This window comes from Chlorocebus sabaeus, chromosome 9 (assembly GCF_047675955.1).
Source record: "Chlorocebus sabaeus isolate Y175 chromosome 9, mChlSab1.0.hap1, whole genome shotgun sequence".
Classification (NCBI taxonomy): domain Eukaryota; kingdom Metazoa; phylum Chordata; class Mammalia; order Primates; family Cercopithecidae; genus Chlorocebus; species Chlorocebus sabaeus.
In genome coordinates, this window is record NC_132912.1 from 125,471,173 (window position 1) to 125,491,189 (window position 20,017).

At 42.8% G+C, this 20,017-nt stretch overlaps 2 protein-coding genes across 3 annotated transcripts in view; both read right to left on the reverse strand.

The window, feature by feature from the left end:
• The window catches only part of CUZD1 (CUB and zona pellucida like domains 1), a 42,413-nt gene that overhangs the window by 11,271 nt on the left and 11,125 nt on the right, over window positions 1-20,017 (reverse strand). Inside the window, exons 2-3 of one of the 2 annotated variants that reach the window (XM_073019433.1) lie at window positions 13,367-13,513; window positions 2,316-2,779 (exon numbers count right to left, since the gene is read on the reverse strand). In XM_073019433.1, coding sequence (XP_072875534.1) covers window positions 2,316-2,397 — 82 coding nt within the window. In that variant the 5' untranslated portion in view covers window positions 2,398-2,779; window positions 13,367-13,513. Of the gene's footprint in view, window positions 1-2,315; window positions 2,780-13,366; window positions 13,514-20,017 lie in introns of those variants that run through there. The other variant, XM_007964302.3, reaches the window with a different exon arrangement.
• On the reverse strand, window positions 5,603-7,177 carry FAM24B (family with sequence similarity 24 member B). Its single transcript, XM_038009666.2, has 2 exons — window positions 6,984-7,177; window positions 5,603-5,997 (listed from the first exon to the last, which is right to left on the reverse strand). Exons 1-2 carry the CDS (start codon window positions 7,073-7,075, stop codon window positions 5,805-5,807), a joined length of 285 nt encoding a protein of 94 aa, XP_037865594.2. The 5' UTR covers window positions 7,076-7,177; the 3' UTR covers window positions 5,603-5,804.

The following is a 20,017-nucleotide window of genomic DNA, read 5'->3' on the forward strand; positions in this document are numbered from 1 at the left end:
TAGGTTATTTATAACACAATGTAAATGATGTGTAAATAGTTGTTATACTATATTGTTTAGGAAATAACGACAAGGAAAAAAGTCTGTTACATGTTCCCTAACCAACTTTTTTTTTTCAAATGTTTTCAATTCATGGTTGGTTGAATCCATGAATGCTGAACCCACAGGTACTCAGGGCTGATTGTACTGATACACGCTACAATATATATGAACCTTGAAAATATTATGCTAAGTGAAAGACCACATATTACATGATTTCATTTACGTGAAATATCCAGAATAAGTAAATTTATAGAGACAGAAAGTAGAGTAGTGGTTTACTTGTGCTGGAGACATCAGAAGAAATGGAGAGTGACTGGTAGTGAATACAGAGTTTCTTTATACATATCTATACATATATATATATGTCCACACAAAAACTTGTACACTAATATTCATCACAACATTAGTCTATATATATTAGTCTATATATAAAATATATAGTTATAGATATATTAAACATTGGTCTATACAGAGAGACTATATATATAGACTATATAGAGAGAGACTATAGACTATATATAGAGACACTATATATATGTAGAGAAGAGAGACTGACAGACAGAGAGTCTCACTCTGTTACCTATACTGGATTGCGATGGCACAATCATAGCTCACTGCAGCCTCAAACTACTGGGCTCAAGTGATCCTCCCACCGCAGCCACCAGAGTAGCTGGGACTACAGTCATGTACCACCATGCCCGGCTAAAATTTTTTTTTTAGTTTTGTAGAGTCGAGGTCTCACTACATTGTTCAGGGTGGTCTCAAACTCTCAGCGTCAAGCAATGCTCCCATGTCAGCCCCCCAAAGTGCTGGGATTGTAGGTTTGAGCCATCGTGCTGAGCCTGAGACCGTTTCTTTTGGGGGTGAAGAATATGTTCTGGAATTAAATAGTGGTGATTGTTGCACAATTCTGTGTATATACTAAAAAACACTAAATTGTATACTTTAAAATGGTGGATTTTATGGTATGTGAATCATATCTTAACAAAGCTGTTATTGAAAAGGAGAAAGAAGAGAAGAGAAAAGGAGAAGAGGAAAAATAACTGGATCCTAAAGATAAACTGTTAGCAGTGAAATTATCCAGTAAGGGGCTGGGCGTGGTGGCTCACACCTGTAATCCCAGCACTTTGGGAGGCCAAAGTGGGTGGATCGTTTGAGCTCAGGAGTTCGAGACCAGCCTGTGCAACATAGTGAAAATTCTTTTCTATAAAATTTTTTAAAATTATTTGGTAAATTCTTATATTTTTTTGTACGTTGTCAGATGGGCACACATAAAATTATTACTAATTCAAAATCCCACCAAGATTTTGACTAATGGTCAAAAACCCCACCTACATAGGAACAAAGGTTTATTTTTCTTTATTCTCCCATATACTCCCATAACCCCATCCACCCAGAAACAATCATCACTAAAACCTTGGTGTAAATTCTTCCACACCTTTTCCTTTCCTCTTCTATTTCTAGACATGTAAAATGCTTGAATGTATATATTTCAAACATAAGAACCATCATATGATCATATGATACAAACTTCAGATCTTTCTTTTTCTCTTAATGTGGTCTACGGACACATTATAGATCAGAGTCTTTTTTTTTTTTTTTTTTTTTTTTTTGAGACAGAATCTTGCTCTGTCACCCAGGCTGGAGTGCAGTGGCATGATCGCGGCTCACTGCAACCTCCATCTCCCGGGTTCAAGCGATTCCCCTGCCTCAGCCTCCCGAGTAGCTGGGACTACAGGTGCGCACCACCACACCTGGCTAATTTTTGTAATTTAGTAGAGACAGGGTTTCACCATGTTGGCCAGGCTGGTCTCGAACTCCTGACCTCATGATCCACCCTCCTCAGCCTCCCAAAGTGCTGGGATTACACGCGTGAGCCACCAACCCCAGCCATCATTTTTTTTTTTTAAGTTGCAAAAACCAGTGTTCCATTGTATGGATTTACCATAAAAAATAATGAAAATTCGTGTTGTAGTTTACAATTATTTAAGTGCACATATTTATACATATATCTTTGGACACTTTTATGCTTATTTCCAAAACATAAACTCTTAGCAGTAAAATAACCCAGTAAAATTCTATATGCTTTTGATATGTTTATGGACATTGTCAGATGAGCCAAATAAAATTAGAACTAATTTAAAATCCACCCCCCCAGGAGCATTAGAGTACATTTTTCTCTGAACCGGGGCCACTTTGAAAAATTTTGAAAGAGGCCTCTTAAGAGAAGAATTTCTCTGTTTTGGTGAATAAATCTGGTTCAATTTTCTTACCTTCAGCCTCTGCCATTGTCGACTCTGCCAAACAGGAGAGAATTAAGAGGGTCAGTGGCATGAGCCTTCTTACAAGCTCCATTTTGGCAAGGGGCTGAGCAGCCTTAAAGACTGGCAGCTTTTATAGCCTCTGTGTTACATCAGCTTTCTGGACACCTCCAGGGAAACGTCAGTTCCAGCCATGCAATGGGGTAGATTTGTGTGAGAACAGAGCAGCTGTGTGACTGGTTTCTTATCAGCAGTCCCCACAGTGAGGGTTCCCTCTCCTCAAATCCTTCCCGGAAGGGTTGACCCCTAGTGGAAGCTCTTTGTGGGGATATCCAGCAGCTGGTTCCCAGCAGGCACTGAGTTATTTTCCATGAAACTGATGGGGAGCTGTGCCTTTCTTCTGTGCCTGCACATCACAAACAGGTGGCCTCATTGACATCATTGAAGTCTTCAGGGCTCTGCTTTGAGAAGAGAGCCTGTGGCAGAACAAATGCCAGTGGGGCAAGGCAGGTGGTGCAGCACCTGGGCAAAATCTGGGTCCAGCTGGGACATTCAGATGCCCTGCCAGTTGGCTAACCCTGTGGGGGAGGGGAAGAGGGTAGGGATGAAGAGAAAAAAGAGGACAGATCCAGATTCCCCTACAGGGATTTCTAAGCAGTTATGTCTGGAGAGGCTGAAGCAGGTGAATTAGTCTCTCAGGCATGGTGTTTTGCAGCTGAGAGAAAGAAATCCTAGTGTCCACAGTGAGACTGGGAGGAGCAAGTGGTGGTGGGTGGGGGCTGCCCTCTTTTCATTCAATCAGTAAATATTACTTATTGATCTAGGGCCTAAGCAATATAGAATTGAATGTGAGAGATGCAGTCCTGCCCTCATGAAACTTGTATTCTAAGTGGAGAGTTAGACAACAAAAATAAATGAAGAATTCAAATGGCGAGAGGAGCTATGGATACAATAAACAGGCTGACTGCATAAATGGTGGTTGCCTTGGGGTGGGGAGGAAACCTGACAGTGAGAAGGAGGGCATCTTGAGAGATGAAATCGGAACAAAGGCAGAAAGATAAGAGGGAGGCATTCATGGGTGATCTGAGCTTGGGGGTTGCATCTTAGGCAAAAGAGAGGGCAAGTGCACAGGCCCTGAGGCAGGGACCAGGTGGGCACACCTATAACAGTACGGAAGAAAGAACAGCCTGGCTGGACATGAGTGGGAGGAATGAGCTGGGAGGGGAGGATGGAGAGGAGCAGGTGAAGGTCAGATGGGGAAGGACCCATAAGGCAAATGAGTCTGGGTTTCACTCTAAGTTCAGGTGGAACATATTGAGTGGACAATGCCAGGACTGGCTACTTTCTGAAGAACCTTTGTGCAGCTCTGGGGAGGTCTGACGCCCGTGTAGGCTGAGTCTCCTAGGGTGAAACCCTCTGGCTACCGTCAGCCCCTCTGTGTTGTTCTGATGGTGCTGAAGCCCAGGACACCTCCCTAGGGAGAGCACAGTCCTACACTGTGACCCAGGGGATCCATTCCTTATTGGGCCCTTGTAGGGGAAAGGCAGCATCTGGGATGCTCAGGAGGAGCTTGGATACTCCCCAAAGCCCCTGCCTGGCTCTGCTCCATTCCTGTCTGCCCGGGCTGGTTGTGGATGATGCAGGACTGGGTGTCCTGGGGTGAGTTAGCAGGGCACAGGTGTTTGAGACTGGGGACCTTTCTGGTTACTAATCGCTTGCAGCTGTGTCCATGAATACCCACCCCCACCCTGGGCTTTCCCTCTGAACCCCTCTTTGTCACCCATGGCTGGGATCTCCAACATCCCTAATCCATCTCCACTGAGTGCGAGAGTTTTGTGGCCACACTCTGTCAGGTGGCCCTGGTAAAGGACCCAGGTTTCCAGGTCTAGTCAGGAGAGAAGCCACCTTGAGGCCTCTGGCAATTTCCTGGGGGCCATGGGGTGCTGTGGAGTCACCCTGCATCATCTCACTGCTTTTTCCCTGTCACCTGTGCAAGTCTCCACTTCACATCAAGGACACAGCGGCTCAGATGAGTAAAGGGACTTCTCCTGGTGAAGGCCAAACTGGGATGGGAACTGGGTCCATAGGGCTCTAAAACTCATGTGTGGTGCTCTGTCCTCCTGCTAATGGGGGTATCCTGAAGACCTTTGTCCCACCTGCCTCCCTCACAGCCCCTGCAATACCTGCACCAGGAGTAATCACCCACATGGGGAGGCCCTGGCACAGGCGTCCTGGGTCCAGAAACTGGGCCACCCATTGTGTGGGGTAAGAGGGGATTTATATGTGCTCCATCTGTCAGAGCCTGCTGGTGACAAGAGAAAATCAAAGGCAGGGGACAGAGACAGTGCCCAGAAACTTAAGGGGGACAGGTGACCTCCGGCTGGAGGCTGCCCGGATTTGGCCTCTTCCCAAGCATGCTGGGGCTGGAGGCTCAGCCTCCAGGAAGTGCTCGGCCTCTACAGACAGCTCTTCCACCCACATATGGCCCGTTTCTGTGCCTAGATGTCACAGCTGTTTCCTTCATTGGCGACATCTGTTTTCCTTTTTACGCCCTTTTAGTAGATTACCATCTGTTACTAGCTAATAATTCTTCATATTCAGTATACATGTGATGGTCACAAGCAAGGGTTTAGTTCATGAGAGGAGTGGACATGCGGTTACAGATGGGGAATCATGCTTAGAAAGGGGTTCCAGGAGGCTCAAGCGCAGGAGCTGGAACAGAAGGCAGCTGGGAGTAGAAGTGGGGAGTGGTGCTTCCTGTCACCTGTTGTGGTCAGGGAGTCTGGGCTTTGGCCTTTGGCTGGTGGTTGGTGTTACAGTTGAAGATGTTGATGGCTGGATCAACACACATCACTGTTACCGTGATCCACGAAGGAGCCACATGCTCTGGAGATTTGGGGATTGCAGTAGGAAGAAACTGGTTTTCAAAAGGTCCTTTTGAGGTCACTGAGCTCAGGCCTATCTTACACAGGTCAGACAACTTTAACACAGGGAGGTCCTGCCTGGCTCCTCTCACTGTCTTGGATAAATGGACAGGACAACAGGACAGGTGTCAGGACACGACACCATTTTCTGCGGTGGATGTCAACCATCCAAGCCCTCACAAGAGCTAAATGAGTGACTCCAGCTGAACAAGATCAGCTGGGCTGAAATTGGAAACGTTGTAAGAACAGTGTGCATTTTCCTTCTTGGGTGGGAAATGTGCTGGACACTTTTATTCCAATTCTCTTTCTTCTATTGCAATGCTACAAGCTAATTCCTCCATATTCCAAAGTGAGTAATAAATATATTTAAACAAAGAATGTTTATAATTAACAATCAAAAAATATTGGTGGCAAAGAGGATTATTTTTAATAGTGTACATTTATTCAAAAGTATATAAAACAACACTGTAAATTATATAATCTCACATAAAAACTCTAGAACTTGATTTAAATAACAAAACAACCTACTAAGAAAGAAATATTGCTCATGAAGATTTTTGTGCCCACCTTTTCCAAGTCAGAGGCCCTCATTTATGTCACAACAGCAAGGTGGCAGGGCATCAAAACTGGCATACATTCTACATCCTTCACAGCACTGCAGGGCAGGACAAGACTCCATGGCAATGGTTTTGGCCTGGCTGTTCTTGGCCCACCACACCTTGTCTGGGTTGTGATTTTTTACAGCCACAGCCTCAGGGTCCTTTGCAGCTCTTGAGAAAAGACACACACAAAGCATAGGCTTAGAATTTTTCTTCTCAGTCCTTTTGTTAGAACTGTTGGGGGTATTGGAAGTTTAGTGTTGAAGCCAGTCAAACATTAACACCAGTCCTACATTAAGGCTCTCTCCCCTGTCCCAAGTTCCTCTCCAATCCTTTCCTCTCCTATGATTGCTATAAATGTAAACTGAGGTTACAAAAGTAAGGGTGAGTGAATTCGCAAGCAAGGTCACCCAGCTGGTCACTGCAGGCCCCCGAGATGCAGGAATGATGGGAAGGTGCTGCATTCAGCTGCGTCCTGGGCTCCAGGATGTGTCATTATGAACTCCTTAGAATGGGGACACAACTGCATCTGACAACCAATCTTTCTGGTACTTAAAGGGTCTTCTCCCCAAAAATGCAATCTTCTCTTATCTGATCTACCCTCCCTTGTCCACTGTCCCCCAGGTTTTTCACACAGGTCAGCTGTCCCTGAGATCTAGAGCCCCAGTCATTTTCCCCAAGGCCACCAGAAACAAATGGAGGAATACCCTGAGAACTCCCAACTCAGGCAAGAAGAGATCCAGCCCGTCCTCCACATGAGCACAAGGCAGAGCTCATTCACGCAGTCTCCCCCTCAGAATCTGCAGCCTGCAGTGCCCAGGACAGAGGAAGGCTTGGCCAAGGTGCTGAATTAAACACCTGATGGTAAACTTAGTGAGATCCAGTGACAGCCAAGCAGTGCTGACACTCACAGGCCCAAGCTGAGAACATTCTAACCACCCCAGCCAGAAAGAAAAAACATAACTAGACTCAGCTGTCTTTTTGCCTTTACAAAGCTTCCTGTTCTTCTTGACCTCACCCAGGAGTATGGCCACAGCAGCAAGGAATGACCTTGCTCCAACAGGGAGCCCAGGTATCCCATTGATGGAGTGTTATCTATCCCCTTTTCTCCATGTGACTCACTTTAGTGCATTGTTTATTTTGAACATGTGACTCACTTTAGTGCGTTGTATATTTTGAAGTAAAGACAGAGCACGACAACTATCAGCAGGAGCAAGGCTGCCAGGATACCACCAGCAATGACAAGCATAATCACTGTACGGAGGTCAAAAGACTTCGATGTACCTAGGCAGAGAAGTACAAGCAAGCACTGAGCCCACGTGGCCTCCCTCCCCACACAACCACCAAGCAATGTCAATGTCAGGGGAGGAAGAAGAAACCCCAAACACAGATCCTTATGTGTGTAAAACACAAATGTCTTCCCAGGGCAGTCTAGGATCCCAAGCTGGCCCAGAGATGGAAAAAAAGAAAAAAAAAATCCATTTGTCAATGAAAAGGAATGGAAATGCAAAGTCCAGAGAGAAGGCTATCAGAAGGACAAACAGTGGGAAGAATTGTTCCCTTTCACAGGTGTGATGTGCAGCTGGAAACAACAAGCAGGCCTGCAGTGGAGCTGATGGCATCACTCCCCAGCGCCTGGGCCTCCTGAGCTATACTCATTTTCAGAGTCAGAAATGACCCCTCACTGGATGTCAGGCTCAAAGCTCTTCTGTGGAAATGACTGTTTTCAAATGTTACTGTCCCAACAATACTGAGAATATGCAAATCCATTTTGTAAATGATGCATATTTTAGGAAAAGAACTTTACAATTCTTCCTCTGACAACTGACATTTTTCCTCCTAAATCTTAAATTCTCCCAAGAAATCCAATTTGAGATAAAAAATTCATTTAACTTTCTGAAACTGGGAAAAAGTGAGCCAGGGGAGAAGAATAAACAATCTGACTGCCAAAGCATACTTACCACCTTTTAACTCTTCATGGCTGGGTGAAAGCCAATAGTAAAATAAAATTACAATCAAAGTAAACTTTAGGGAACGGGACATCTTATCAGGAATTTCTCAAACTTTTAATTTGAGAAAGAAAATTCTAATGATTAACATCCAAAGTTGAAGACCTCACTTTTAGAAGCAGTCTTCCAGTAGAGCTAGCAGAATGGATATCCAGAATCTAGTTTCAACTTCTGTGCCAATCAGGACACAGGCTGTGTGACATCAACACTCTGGACACCAGCTCTCTTTCATGGAGTTCTGAATTCCATTCCACTTCCAGATATATTTTAGCACCAATGGAAGTAGATATATCTAAATACTCTCTTAAGCCATGTAATATTCAATCTCCCCTTTTCAGGCTTTGTTTCCCTCAGAGAAAAGTTTTAGTTAAGAGTCTGATTCCCAGAGATGCCATGTTATATTATTTTAAATGTCCACTTTTCCAAAAAGCCTATAAGAAAGTATGGCCCATAAAGGAGTAGGGGAGCAATAAATAAAAACTTTTTCTGGAAGAAGCCCAGACATTGGTCCTACTAGAAAAGACTTTTAAAGTCTTTTAAATATGTTCAAAGGAATCCATGTCCAAAAAACTAAAGGAAAATATGAAAATAATGTCTCATCATAAAAAATACCAATAAAGATAAAAATTATTAAAAAGAACCAAACAGAAATTATGGCATTGGAAACTACAATGACTGAAATGAAAAATTCACTAGAAGGGCTTAATAGCGGATGTGGATTGACAGAAGAAAGAATCAGTGAACTTGAATATAGTTGAGATTATCCAAACTCCAATACAGAAAGAAAAATAAATGGGTAAAAATGAACACAGGACTTCTGGTTTCTGCGCCAGCATGTGAAGGGCTTAGGAGTCATCATTCCCATCTTCACAACAAGTAAAAAGCTGAAAAAACTGACTGAAGAATCAACAACTCTTAAGTCAACCAGAAAACTGGTCACAGGGCAAACAGCCACCATCAAAACTAAAGAGAGAGGTGAATACAGAGAATCTCAGCTTAGAAGCAGAAGCCATTGCCAGAGCCAGCAACTGGTAAGAACACTTACATGGTAACTGATGTCTTCCTGGATGATGAATAGGGACTAGCATAATATTTTAAAACTCCTGAGGGCCAAATTTTGTTTTGTTTTTTGTTTTGTTTTGTTGGGTTGTGGCTCACTTTCATGAGTCATATCTCCAGGAGTATTGCAGGAAGTCAGGGACCCCGAATGGAGGGACCAGCTGAATCCATGACAGAAGAACATAAATTGTGAAGATTTCATGGACATTTATTAGTTCCCCAAATTAATACTTTTATAATTTCTTACACCTGTCTTTACTACCATCTCTGAACATAAATTGTGAAGATTTCATGGACATTTATTAGTTCCCCAAATTAATACTTTTATAATTTCTTATACCTGTCTTTACTACCATCTCTGAACATAAATTGTGAAGATTTCATGGACACTTATCACTTCCCCAATCAACACCCTTGTGATTTCCCATGCCTGTCTTTACTTTAATCTCTTAATCCCGTCATCTTCGTAAGCTGAGGAGGATGTATGTCGCCTCAGGACCCTGTGATGATTGCGTTAACTGCACAAATTGTTTGTAGAGCATGTGTGCTTGATCAATATGAAATCTGGACACCTTGGAAAAAGAACAGGATAACAGCAATGTTCAGGGAACAAGAGAGACAACCTTAAAATCTAACTGCCAGTGAGCTGGGCGGAAAAGAGCCATATTTCTCTTCTTTGAAAAGCAAATAGGAGAAATATCGCTGAATTCTTTTTCTCAGCAAGCAACATCCCTGAGAAAGAGAATGGCCCCTGAGGGTAGGCCTCTGAAATGGCTGCTTTGGGGGTGGCTGTCTTTTATGGTCGAAGGAGAAGGGATGAAATAAGCCATAAGCCATGGTCTCCTGTAGTGCTCCCAGGCTTATTAGGATGAGGAAATTCCCGCCTAATAAATTCTGGTTAGACTGGTTGTCTGCTCTCAAACCCTGTCTCCTGATAAGATGTTATAAATGACAATGTGTGCCCGAAACTTCATTAGCAATTTTAATTTTGCCCCATCCTGTGGTCTTGTGATCTTGCCCTGCCTCCATTTGCTTTGTGATATTTTATTACCTTGTGAAGCATGTGATCTCTGTGACCCACATCCTATTCGTACACTCCCTCCCTTTTTGAAAATCGCTAATAAAAACTTGCTGGTTTTACCGCTCAGGGAGCATCACGGAACCTGCCGACATGTGATGTCTCCCCCGGACACCCAGCTTTAAAATTTCTCTCTCTTGTACCCTTTCCCTTTATTTCTCAGACCAGCTGACGCTTACAGAAATAGAAAAGAACCCACATTGAATATCGGGGCTGGGGTTTTCCCCAATACAGGAGCTCACCCGGTTCTTATAATGAAGACTATGGGAAAATCCCTTTATATTTTAGTCTCCACTGACACTGCAGTGGAGTTGGCCTTATTACCACTATGAGATAATAAAAATGAAATTTCACCAGGCCTCCTCTGGTGTCACCCCAGAAGTTAAGTGGAAAGTTGTCTCATTACCTACTGGGTCAGAGAAGAAATCCAGACTCCCCAAGGGGTCTCCACTGATACCACAGGGGTCAGAGTTGAGTCTCTGCTCTTTATTCATCCTTCTCTGACACCACCCTGGTGGAGGGGTGCTTTGGGATACTTCTTTACCGCTTGGTAATAGTAGACTCCTAGGTTCTCTACTCAGTCTTCACTGGTGGAGTTGGGATAAGGCCATAGTTTTTTCTACAGTGTTTGCCTAGAATGCAGAAGTTATTGTCTAAAAGTTTTCTGTCTTGTTGAATTGCCCATTTCCTGGTCTTTCGGCCAGAAAAACTAGTTTCTTGTTGGGGCTCTTTTGTCTGAACCCATTGGTGTTTCCAAGTTGCTCAATTCTTCAGCTCCAAGTTTAGGAATCTGAGACAAAAAACAAAACTTATGGAACTCACTACCATGCTGTTACTTTGATCCCAAGGTCCCTAGCTAGCCTTCCTTCTTCTCTCCACCTATTCAAGCCTTATGTTTGTTTTCTATGTAATATCCATGGATTTTAGTTGTACTTAGGAAGAATGAGAAAAAGTATCTCTTCCCCTAATATGCGAAATTTTTAAATCAGTCCTCTGCTTAAAAGCCACAGCCTCTGCACCAACCCTACACTTGCTCAATCCTGAAAATGAGTGTCTCCTTAAATTGTGTACCCTGGGCCCTTCGCATGTGTTATCCAGCCCATATCTCGACATGACATCTTTCCAGCCTCATCTCCCTCTGTGTTACCCCACACCCCATGTATTTTCATGCCTCTGATCTGGTTAGATGGCCCTCCCTGTCCCTCACCTCCTCTATCTGCTGAAATACCATCCTGCAAGACTTCAATAAAATGCTACGTTCTTATAAAACCTTCAGTGATTTCCGTCTCTCTCCCTCTCGTGTTAATTGTCCTCTCCCTATGTATCCATGCCCTTTGTTTGTGCCTATATGGAAATTTGAATTGTTGACTAAGTGCAGTGGTTCAAGCCTGTAATCCCAGCACTTTGGGAGGGTGGGGCAAGAGGACTGGATTGAGCCCAGGAGTTTGAGATCAGCCTTGGCAATATGGTGAGACCCCATCTCTACAAAAAATTTTAAAAATGAAAATGAAAATAAATTAGTCAGGTGTGGTAGCAGATGTCTGTAGTCCCTACTTGGGTTCAAAGGGATATAACCCTAAATAAGCTTAGTCATCATTAAGGAGCTAGGGCCTGTGGACCCTCACCATGGGGATGACTACTTCATCTCTCAGTTTCCTTCTATTTCTGTGGTTACTTGATTGCTGTTTGATAGTCTGTGGGCTTGTGCATTTAAAGTTTGCTTTTTCAAGGTGTTTGTGAGCTCCATGGGGGCAGGAGCTCTGCAACCCTAGGTATCAGAGAACCTGCAACCTATTAGGTGCTGGCACATGTTATGATCATTGACCGAAATCTGAATTTTGTCAATCTGGCACTCATCACTTTCTCCAACTGAACCTCTAAATTTAGACAGTGCAGTGACTCAGACATAGCAGTTAAACCCTGACTAATATTATTTCATTGATTAAAAAGAATGCATACTTTCTACATTGCTTGTAAGTCACCAACATTTAATTACTTCCAATATGTTTTAGTAATATCTTTCTGAGTTGTAATGAAGACAACCAGGAGGCAATAACTAAAACCTCTGTTTGAAAGATGAGGAAACCGAAGCTCAGAGAGTGGAAGTGACTCCCTTGGGTCACACAGCAAGTAACTGGCAGCAAAGAAACTAGGACCTGGTTCTATAATCCTTCCCTCCATCTCCTGTTTCCCAAGTCCAATGCTCTTCCACCCCCAGCCTTCCTGAACCTTCTGAAATGATGTGTTGTTCCCCATTCCCAGTCCCCCTAACTCTATTATTCAAAGGCTGTGATTTTGGCTACCAGCTGAAAGATCTGCAAATAAATCTAGTTGCATTTCATCTAAGGAAGGGGCTGATTTTTGTGTTGATGTTTTCATTCAAAGCAGTATCTCACTGATGATTCACATGTGGTGACTACTCAAGAGTACTGAGAGGAACGGGGCCATGTGTTCCAGACAGCAAAAGGTAGGCAGCAACTGTGCTCAGAATCAGTGAGTTCAACTTTACAAAATGCAATTCCTGATACAGGGGCTGGCCTTTTCTCTATGGAAATTCTCTGTAATTCACATCCACATGGACTTTCACCCAAGTCAGTTATTTGCAAACTGCCCATCCTGTGACTAACACCTGAGTCAAATGGTTGCAACACCCTGAAGCATGCTAAATTGCATCTCTGGAGACAGAAGCATCCTGGATCCAAAACTACGTAAGCCTGTGAGCTCCCTACTTGACCCAGTTCCCATCTCTGTGCCTCCTCCACAGCTCTTTCTGCTCTGCTCCCGGAAAACTCTTTACCTTCAGACTCTTGGTGCAGATGGGGACCTTGCTATGGCACTGGCAACTGCCATGAAAAGAGCTGGGTTTTGTCCCAGAGCGAGGATCTCCTTAACTTGATCCTTTATTCTCAGAGAAATAAAAATTGTGGTGAACAACATGCAATCGGATTTTATGAACTGCCAAGGTTTGAAGATAGTTTCTGTGTCTTTGTAAAATCTAAATGGCACATTTTACTATATGTCCCAGAACCAGATTACACCTCTCTTCCCATCTCCCAAATTCTCATCCAATCATTCCCTCCAAAACTTTATGACTGTAAAATCAGTTTTAAAAGAACCAAAGAGAAAAAACTGCAAACTTAGTGATGGATTACCATGTTCTACCCTATCAGTGCCTGTCTAGGTGATCCATGCAGATCCCCCAGAGGTACAGGTATGACAAGGAAGGTCACAATCTGCCATGCACTGGGCTCTGGGATCTGCCCTCTAACTCGCAGGCTTAACTTCCACAAAATGTGACAAGACTGAGTCTGTCAAACCAACCTCTCATTTCTTGGGAGGCATTCTTCTCCATACTCACATGATTCAAGAGAAGTAACAGTTCGTCTTATTTCACCTGCATACATAATGGCTCCTCTGCTCCAGGAAGGGCAAGAAACATTTCAAAAAGAGCTCCAACTTCATCATGGGTCAGACATCCTCTTGTCAGGCATCCTCCAGGGTCTTCCAAGTGTAGCTTCCCATCTCACCATCTCTTAGGCAACTGGAGAGGGGAAAAGAGAACAGCTCAAGAACTCTGTAGCTCAGGAAAGGGGAGATCATTCAGCTTGTCAGTTTTTTCAGTCTATAGTGCTTCAGACAGAGGGAGAGCTCAGCTAACATGCTGAGTTAAACACCCAATAGGAAACTCAATTATTTAAAGTGACATCAAGGCAGTGCTGACACAAAGAGCCACCAGGCTGAGGACATTTTATTTACAAACTCACAGCCCCAAGCCAGAAGGTAAAAAAGCCAAGAGTGTACACAAACATGCCTTTGCCTTTCAACCTCTCCTGCTGTTCTTGACCTGAACCATATGTGGCTGCCACAGCAAGGAATGCCCCTGCGGAAGCAGAGTGTCCAGGTAACCCATTTGAAGGGATGCCCCTCATTGTTAAGTGACTCACATCTTTGCCATGGCACATTAGAAAGGGACACAAGCAGCACAGGGGCAGCAACCAGGACGAGACCAAAACCAACTATAATCTCTGTCCCAAGACCAGCAGTCTCAACGTTTATATGGATAGACACCCAACTTGTGGTGGCTTACTTTGTGAAAAGCCAAATATCATCTATGAGGAGCTAAGCAGGCAGTGCCAACGATGTTCCCTGTGTAGCAAACAAGCAACCTCTCCTGCTGTTCTTGATCTGAACCATCTGTGGCTGCTGCTGCAAGGAATGACCCTGCTGAAGCAGAGAGTGTCAGCATGGGGAGTCAGCAGTGCCTGCCTTCAAGGGGTCAGCCTAGGGGAGCTCCATAAAGCCCTGATTCTGCAGCTCAATCCCAACAAGAACGGCCTTTCACACTGGAAAGACCAGACAGCAAAAGTATCTGAATATCTTTCCCACTTTCAGTGTGTTGAGGCCTCAGTCTCAGTCTAGCCATGCTGGGGAGTCTCCAGGGGTCTCTCCTTCTTTCCCTGGGCCTAAATCAGGACTGCAGAAGCATCCTTACTTGCCCCAAAGGTTCCTTCTCCAGCCCCCTCTCCCCTAGACAGACCCACTGCATGTTGCAAAGAAATGTAGACAGTGATTACGGATCAATCTTCATTTCACCTGGACTGAGAAAAATCACCCTGGGTTACTGCTGCTTCCCTCAGCCACTATATCCCTCCCTCCACTTCCCACCTCTAAACACCAGTGGTCTCATGATGTCCCCAAGCTGCCAGCCCCCAGAGCCAGGCCCAGTCCTGCATTTACATTTCACTGGATGGACACAAACAGAATTTGGTTGCTTGTGACTGTAGGAATGAGGTTCTTATTTCTTGCTGGCTGATGGCCCAAAGCCACTCTTAGCTCCTACAGGCCACTCACTCACAGGCCCTCTCACTCCAAGGCAGTTTACTTCTCCTTCCAGGCTGGGAGGAAGGCCTCTCTCTGATGCTCCATCTCTGATACTCCACCCACCTTCTGTAAAAGGGCTCACCTAATAAAGTCAGATCTACCCAGATAATCTCTATTTTGATTAGCTCAAAGTCAGCTGATTAGTAACCTAGACACAAGAGTGACATTCCATCATATTCCCTGGTCCAGCCTACCCTTTAGGGGATGGGAATATACAGGATATCTGCATGGGGGAGCTGGAACCTTGGGGGTCATCAGAGAACTTTGCCTACCATGAGGCTACTATGCTGCCACTTATAAAAGGGAACCATTTTGGTCCAAAACATGAAGTCAACGAGCTTTACTGCTATTGAATTTTCATGATTCTTTCTTGCTATTATATAAGTCAGTCTTCAAAGCAATAAATATTGAACTGCTATCTAATCCATTTACACTTCACAACTGGTCATTTCTCTTGCTACATTTAAATAAGTTTATAAAACTCAAATTATCAGTACAACGCTGGGAACCTTTACCTCTGCTCCACAAAGGCAGTTTTGCTGTCCTTGTGTATTTATGGTACTTAAGTATCCGTCTCCTGGTATTTCTCTAGTTTTGTCATGTTCTCCAAAGCACTCATCATTCAGACTTGCCTCCAGTCAAGTTTTGAGGCCTTAATAACAAAAATAATGTTATAAGCTCTTGAGGAAGTACAGACCCTTCAAACTCACATATCTAGGCCTTAAACTGTCCAACTGAAGCTTTAAAAAGGAACAAAAGAAAACATTATCAGTTCACTTTTATGTCCCCCAAATGGGCTGGAAGTGCATGTCAGTGCCTGCTGACCAGCTGACAACTACTCAGGCACTGGCAAGGCTGGCTCTGAATGCTCAGGATGGCTCCACTGTGCCCCTGCACATCCCTCCCCATGCACACCTGTGCCCACAGCAGATTACTCCTCCTGCATTCTTGAATGTGCACCTTTGGGTCCTGAAGCAGGAAAGTTCTAGGAACTGGGGGAAGATCACAGACAGTGGTTACCTGGGTAGCCCTTACTGTCTGTGGGGTACACAGAGCCCTTGAATCCTTCTAAACATGGTGTCCCCGGTACCAGCGAGAAGTACCCCTTGGGCTGGTGCTCCCCAGAGACTACAGAGGGAGCGTACTAAGGCTTCAGGGCACCCCAGCCTCCCTGGAAGTTATGCAACAGACTTCTGTGAGCAAAATCTGAACATGGTTCCTCTAGGGATCTGGCAATATATTAAATTTCCTTAGGAAAGATGCTTTTTTCTTCCTGCAGACTTCAGGTTTCCATCAGCAGTTCCTTTTCCAGGACTCAGGACTAGGCTCCCACAGAATTGGCCATCCTTGGTCTCTCTGCATCTTTCGTATGAAAGTGGATAGCACACATAAGACAAGGCAGGCCCTGACTGATTCTACTGGTAAAGATACAGTAATCCACTTCTTGATTCAGGCGGTTTAGTACTCAGACACCGAAAGAGAGATTAGCCAAAGACATCCCAATCCCTGTTCCACACTCCAAATAGGAGGACACCAAACAAAACAGGTTGGTTGACTGTGATGTGAGTTGTGGGATAATTTGTTGCTAAGGAGCCAATTATAGACTGAAGCTAAGTGGTTTAATATTCTGAAGCTGTATTCTGATGGAAGCATGGCAGAAAGCTTTATACCTTATCAGAACAGAGGCAGCCATTAGGAACTGACTCATGAAAGCCTCCCAGAGGAGAGAAGATGGTGAGTGAGAGATGGCCTTGTAGCAGCTCCTTACAAGCCTCTCAAATCCTTCTTGATCCTGGAGGATCAAAGGCATTCCACCAAGCTTCAGATTAACTAGGGTTCAGGCCTCGTCTTGCATGGCCAGAAGGGTGGAAAGGTGCAAGGTTGCCAGGGTGCAATGGCAGAGCCATTCCCTTACATACTCTTGTACCAACTGTCATAGGCCAGGAACCTGGAAAACAGACTGACACAGAGGCTTGTGTACAGGAGGCTCTCTGGGGAGTGTATACAAAATCCACCCCTGTGAGGGGTGAGGGAAGCAGGACTGAAGAGTCAATGAACTATGAAGCAGCTGCAATAAAAGGTTCTCACCAATTCTCCAAGACTTTAAGGCTAGGCTGGCCCTTCCAAGATGCCCCATTGAGGCAGGGTGCTCAGACCTTTATATGCCTATATCGACTAGTCACTGGATGAGGAGTTGTTCAAGGAGGGTCTGTGAAGTTGTTCAAGACAACTGTCTTGAATTCCTGGAGAGCAGTGGCACGGAGAGCCATCAGCTGCCAACACTCTCGGCAGTTTGTATTTTGTCTGGGCACAGCCCCTTCCACCAACATTTTGGTCTGACTTATTTTTTTTAACTTGCGGACAGTAAAGTTCACTCTTTGTGATGTATAGTAGTATGGGTTTTGACAAATGCACGGAATCAGGTATTTGTCCACAATTGTACCATAAAGAACAGTTCCATCACCTTAAAAAGTTCCCTTCTGTGGCCCCTACAGTCAACTTCTCCCCTATATGCCACCACTCGGCAACCACGGATCAATTTTCCATCCTTTTGTTTTGGGTTTGCAGATTGTCATATAAACTAAATCATATTATACTTAGCCTTTTGGACCTGGTGTTGTGCACTTAGGAAAATGCATTTAATATTTGTATATCAATATTTTCTTTTTATGGTGAAGTAATATTCTGTTGTTTGAATGGACCACAGTTTATCCATTCATACATTGAAGGACATGTGGATTTATTCCCAGGTTTTGACAATTATAAAAAAGCTGCTATAATACATTCCCATACCAGTTTTTGTGTGAATGTAAGTTTTCAGTTCATTTGGTAAATACTTAAGGGTAGAACTGCTGGGTTGTGTATTCAGTGTATGTCTGACTTTATAAAAAACTGCCAAACTGTTTTACAGAGTGGGTGTACCATTTTTCATTCTCACTAGCAATGAAATTGAATTCTAGCAGCTATGTTTACTCTTCAGCATTTGATAATGTCAGAGGATTTTTTGTTTGCTTGCTTGTCATTCTAACACATCTGAAGTGGTATCTGGCTGTTATTATTTGATTTATTTAATTACTAATAATTTTGAGCATCTTTTCATATGCTTATTTGCCATCCATATGCTTATTGGTAGATACCTTCCTTGATAAAGTATCTTTTTAGCTCTTTTGCTTATTTCTTGAAATTAGGTATTTACTTTATTATTCAGTTTTTAGAGTTTCTTCTTTAATATGATCTGGATATAAGTCCTTTATGAAATACGTGATTTGCAAATACTTTCTCCTAGTCTATGGCTTTTCTTTTTGTTCTTTTAAGTGTGTCTTCAATAAGGCAAGTTTTTAATTAAACTCCAATATATCCTTTTATTCACAGATTATATTTTTGTTGTCATATCTAAAATGTCATTGCCAAACCCACTGTCATACAGATTTTCTATTTTCTTCTATATGTTTTATAGTTTTATATTTTACATTTCGGTCTACAATTCATACTGCTTTAGTTTTTGTAAATGAGGTATATATTGAGGTTCATTTTTTGGCACATGGATATCCAATTGGTTTATAAAAACTTTGCCTTTGAAAATTTTTCAAAAATCATCTTGTTTTTGTGGATCTATTTCTGGGCTCTCCATTCTGTTCCACCAATCTGTGTCAAACTGCATTGGTCACTGTAGCTTCAAAATAAGTCTTAATATTAATAGTGTGAGTCCTTAAACTTCATTATTTTTCAGTTTGTTTTGGCTATTCTAATTCCTTTGCCTCTTCGTATACATTTTAGAATCAACTTGTAGCTATCTACAACAACTTTCTACATTGAATCTGTAGACCAAATTGGGGAGAACTGACATCTTAACAGTGGATTTTCCTATCCACAAACATGAACTATCACCACTTATTTAGATATTCTTTGATTAATTTCCATCAATGTTTTATAATACTCAGAATACAGATCCTACACAAAGTTTATTAGATTTATACCTAAATGCTTCTTTAACTTTTAGTGCTATTGTAAACAGTATTATTTTCAAGTTTCAAATTCTAATTGTTCATTGCTGATACACAGGAGCAGTGAATTTTTATATATTGACTTCATTGCTGAGCTCACATTCTGAGCCACTGGACATTCCTTGAAAACTAGTCAGCTGTACCATTTTTCTGCTCTAACAGTACCCATTGATCTTAGAGTAAAATCCAAACTCCTTATCTGACCTACACAGACCTTCATAATCTGACCATTTACCTGCCTCTCTTTCCTGTCACCTCCTCCCATCTTGCTTCCTTTCACTGACATTCAAGCCACACTGGCCCTCCTCCCCTTATTGTGTAGACATGCCCAGTTGCTTCCTGCCTCAAGGCCTTAGCCCTTGTCTGTTTCTTTGCCTAACATGCACCAACCCCTCCCCAAGGCCATGTCACACTTGAGTGCATTCCTCTTAATGTCTTTGCTAAAATTTCCCCTTCTCAAAATGGCGTTCCTTGGCCATATTATTGAACCCCCACCTACAAGACACCCTCTATCTCATCACCTTATTTAATTAGATTCTAAAGAGCAATGATAATTTAACTTTGGTTTATTTACCGTGTGTCTCCCGTGTTTAGAATATAAATACCATGACAGCAGGGACCGTCTCTCATGTTCATTTCAATATTCACATTTCCTAGAATAAGACTCAGTAAGTATAAACATTTTAGAAATCTGAAGGAGAAAGAAGAGAAAAAAGAAAAGTAAATACATGAAGTTATTAACAGTGATTGTCTATAAGTGGTTGGGATTGTGAAATTTTATTATTTTTCTTTTCAGTGTATTTCTTATTTTTCTATAATAAACATGTACTGTTCTTCAAATGAGTTATTTTTAACTAAAAATAAATGAATAAAAGGCCTTTGTTTTTAGGGACTTTTCAGCCAATAATAAGCAAAATGGTTGTTGCATTATATATGGAGATTATAAAGAATAAGTCAGGTTTCATTACAAACTGCGTTTTTTTTTTTTTTTAACACAAATGCAAATAAGAATTCTTCTAGTATAACAATGTTCCTTCTGCCTTATATTTTCTTTGCTCTTTAAGGACTATACATAGAGACATCATAACTACTTTTCTCTCCAGGTGTCCAAATGGGAGAAACCAACTGCTGATGGTATTTAGCTAAATGACTGTGTAAGA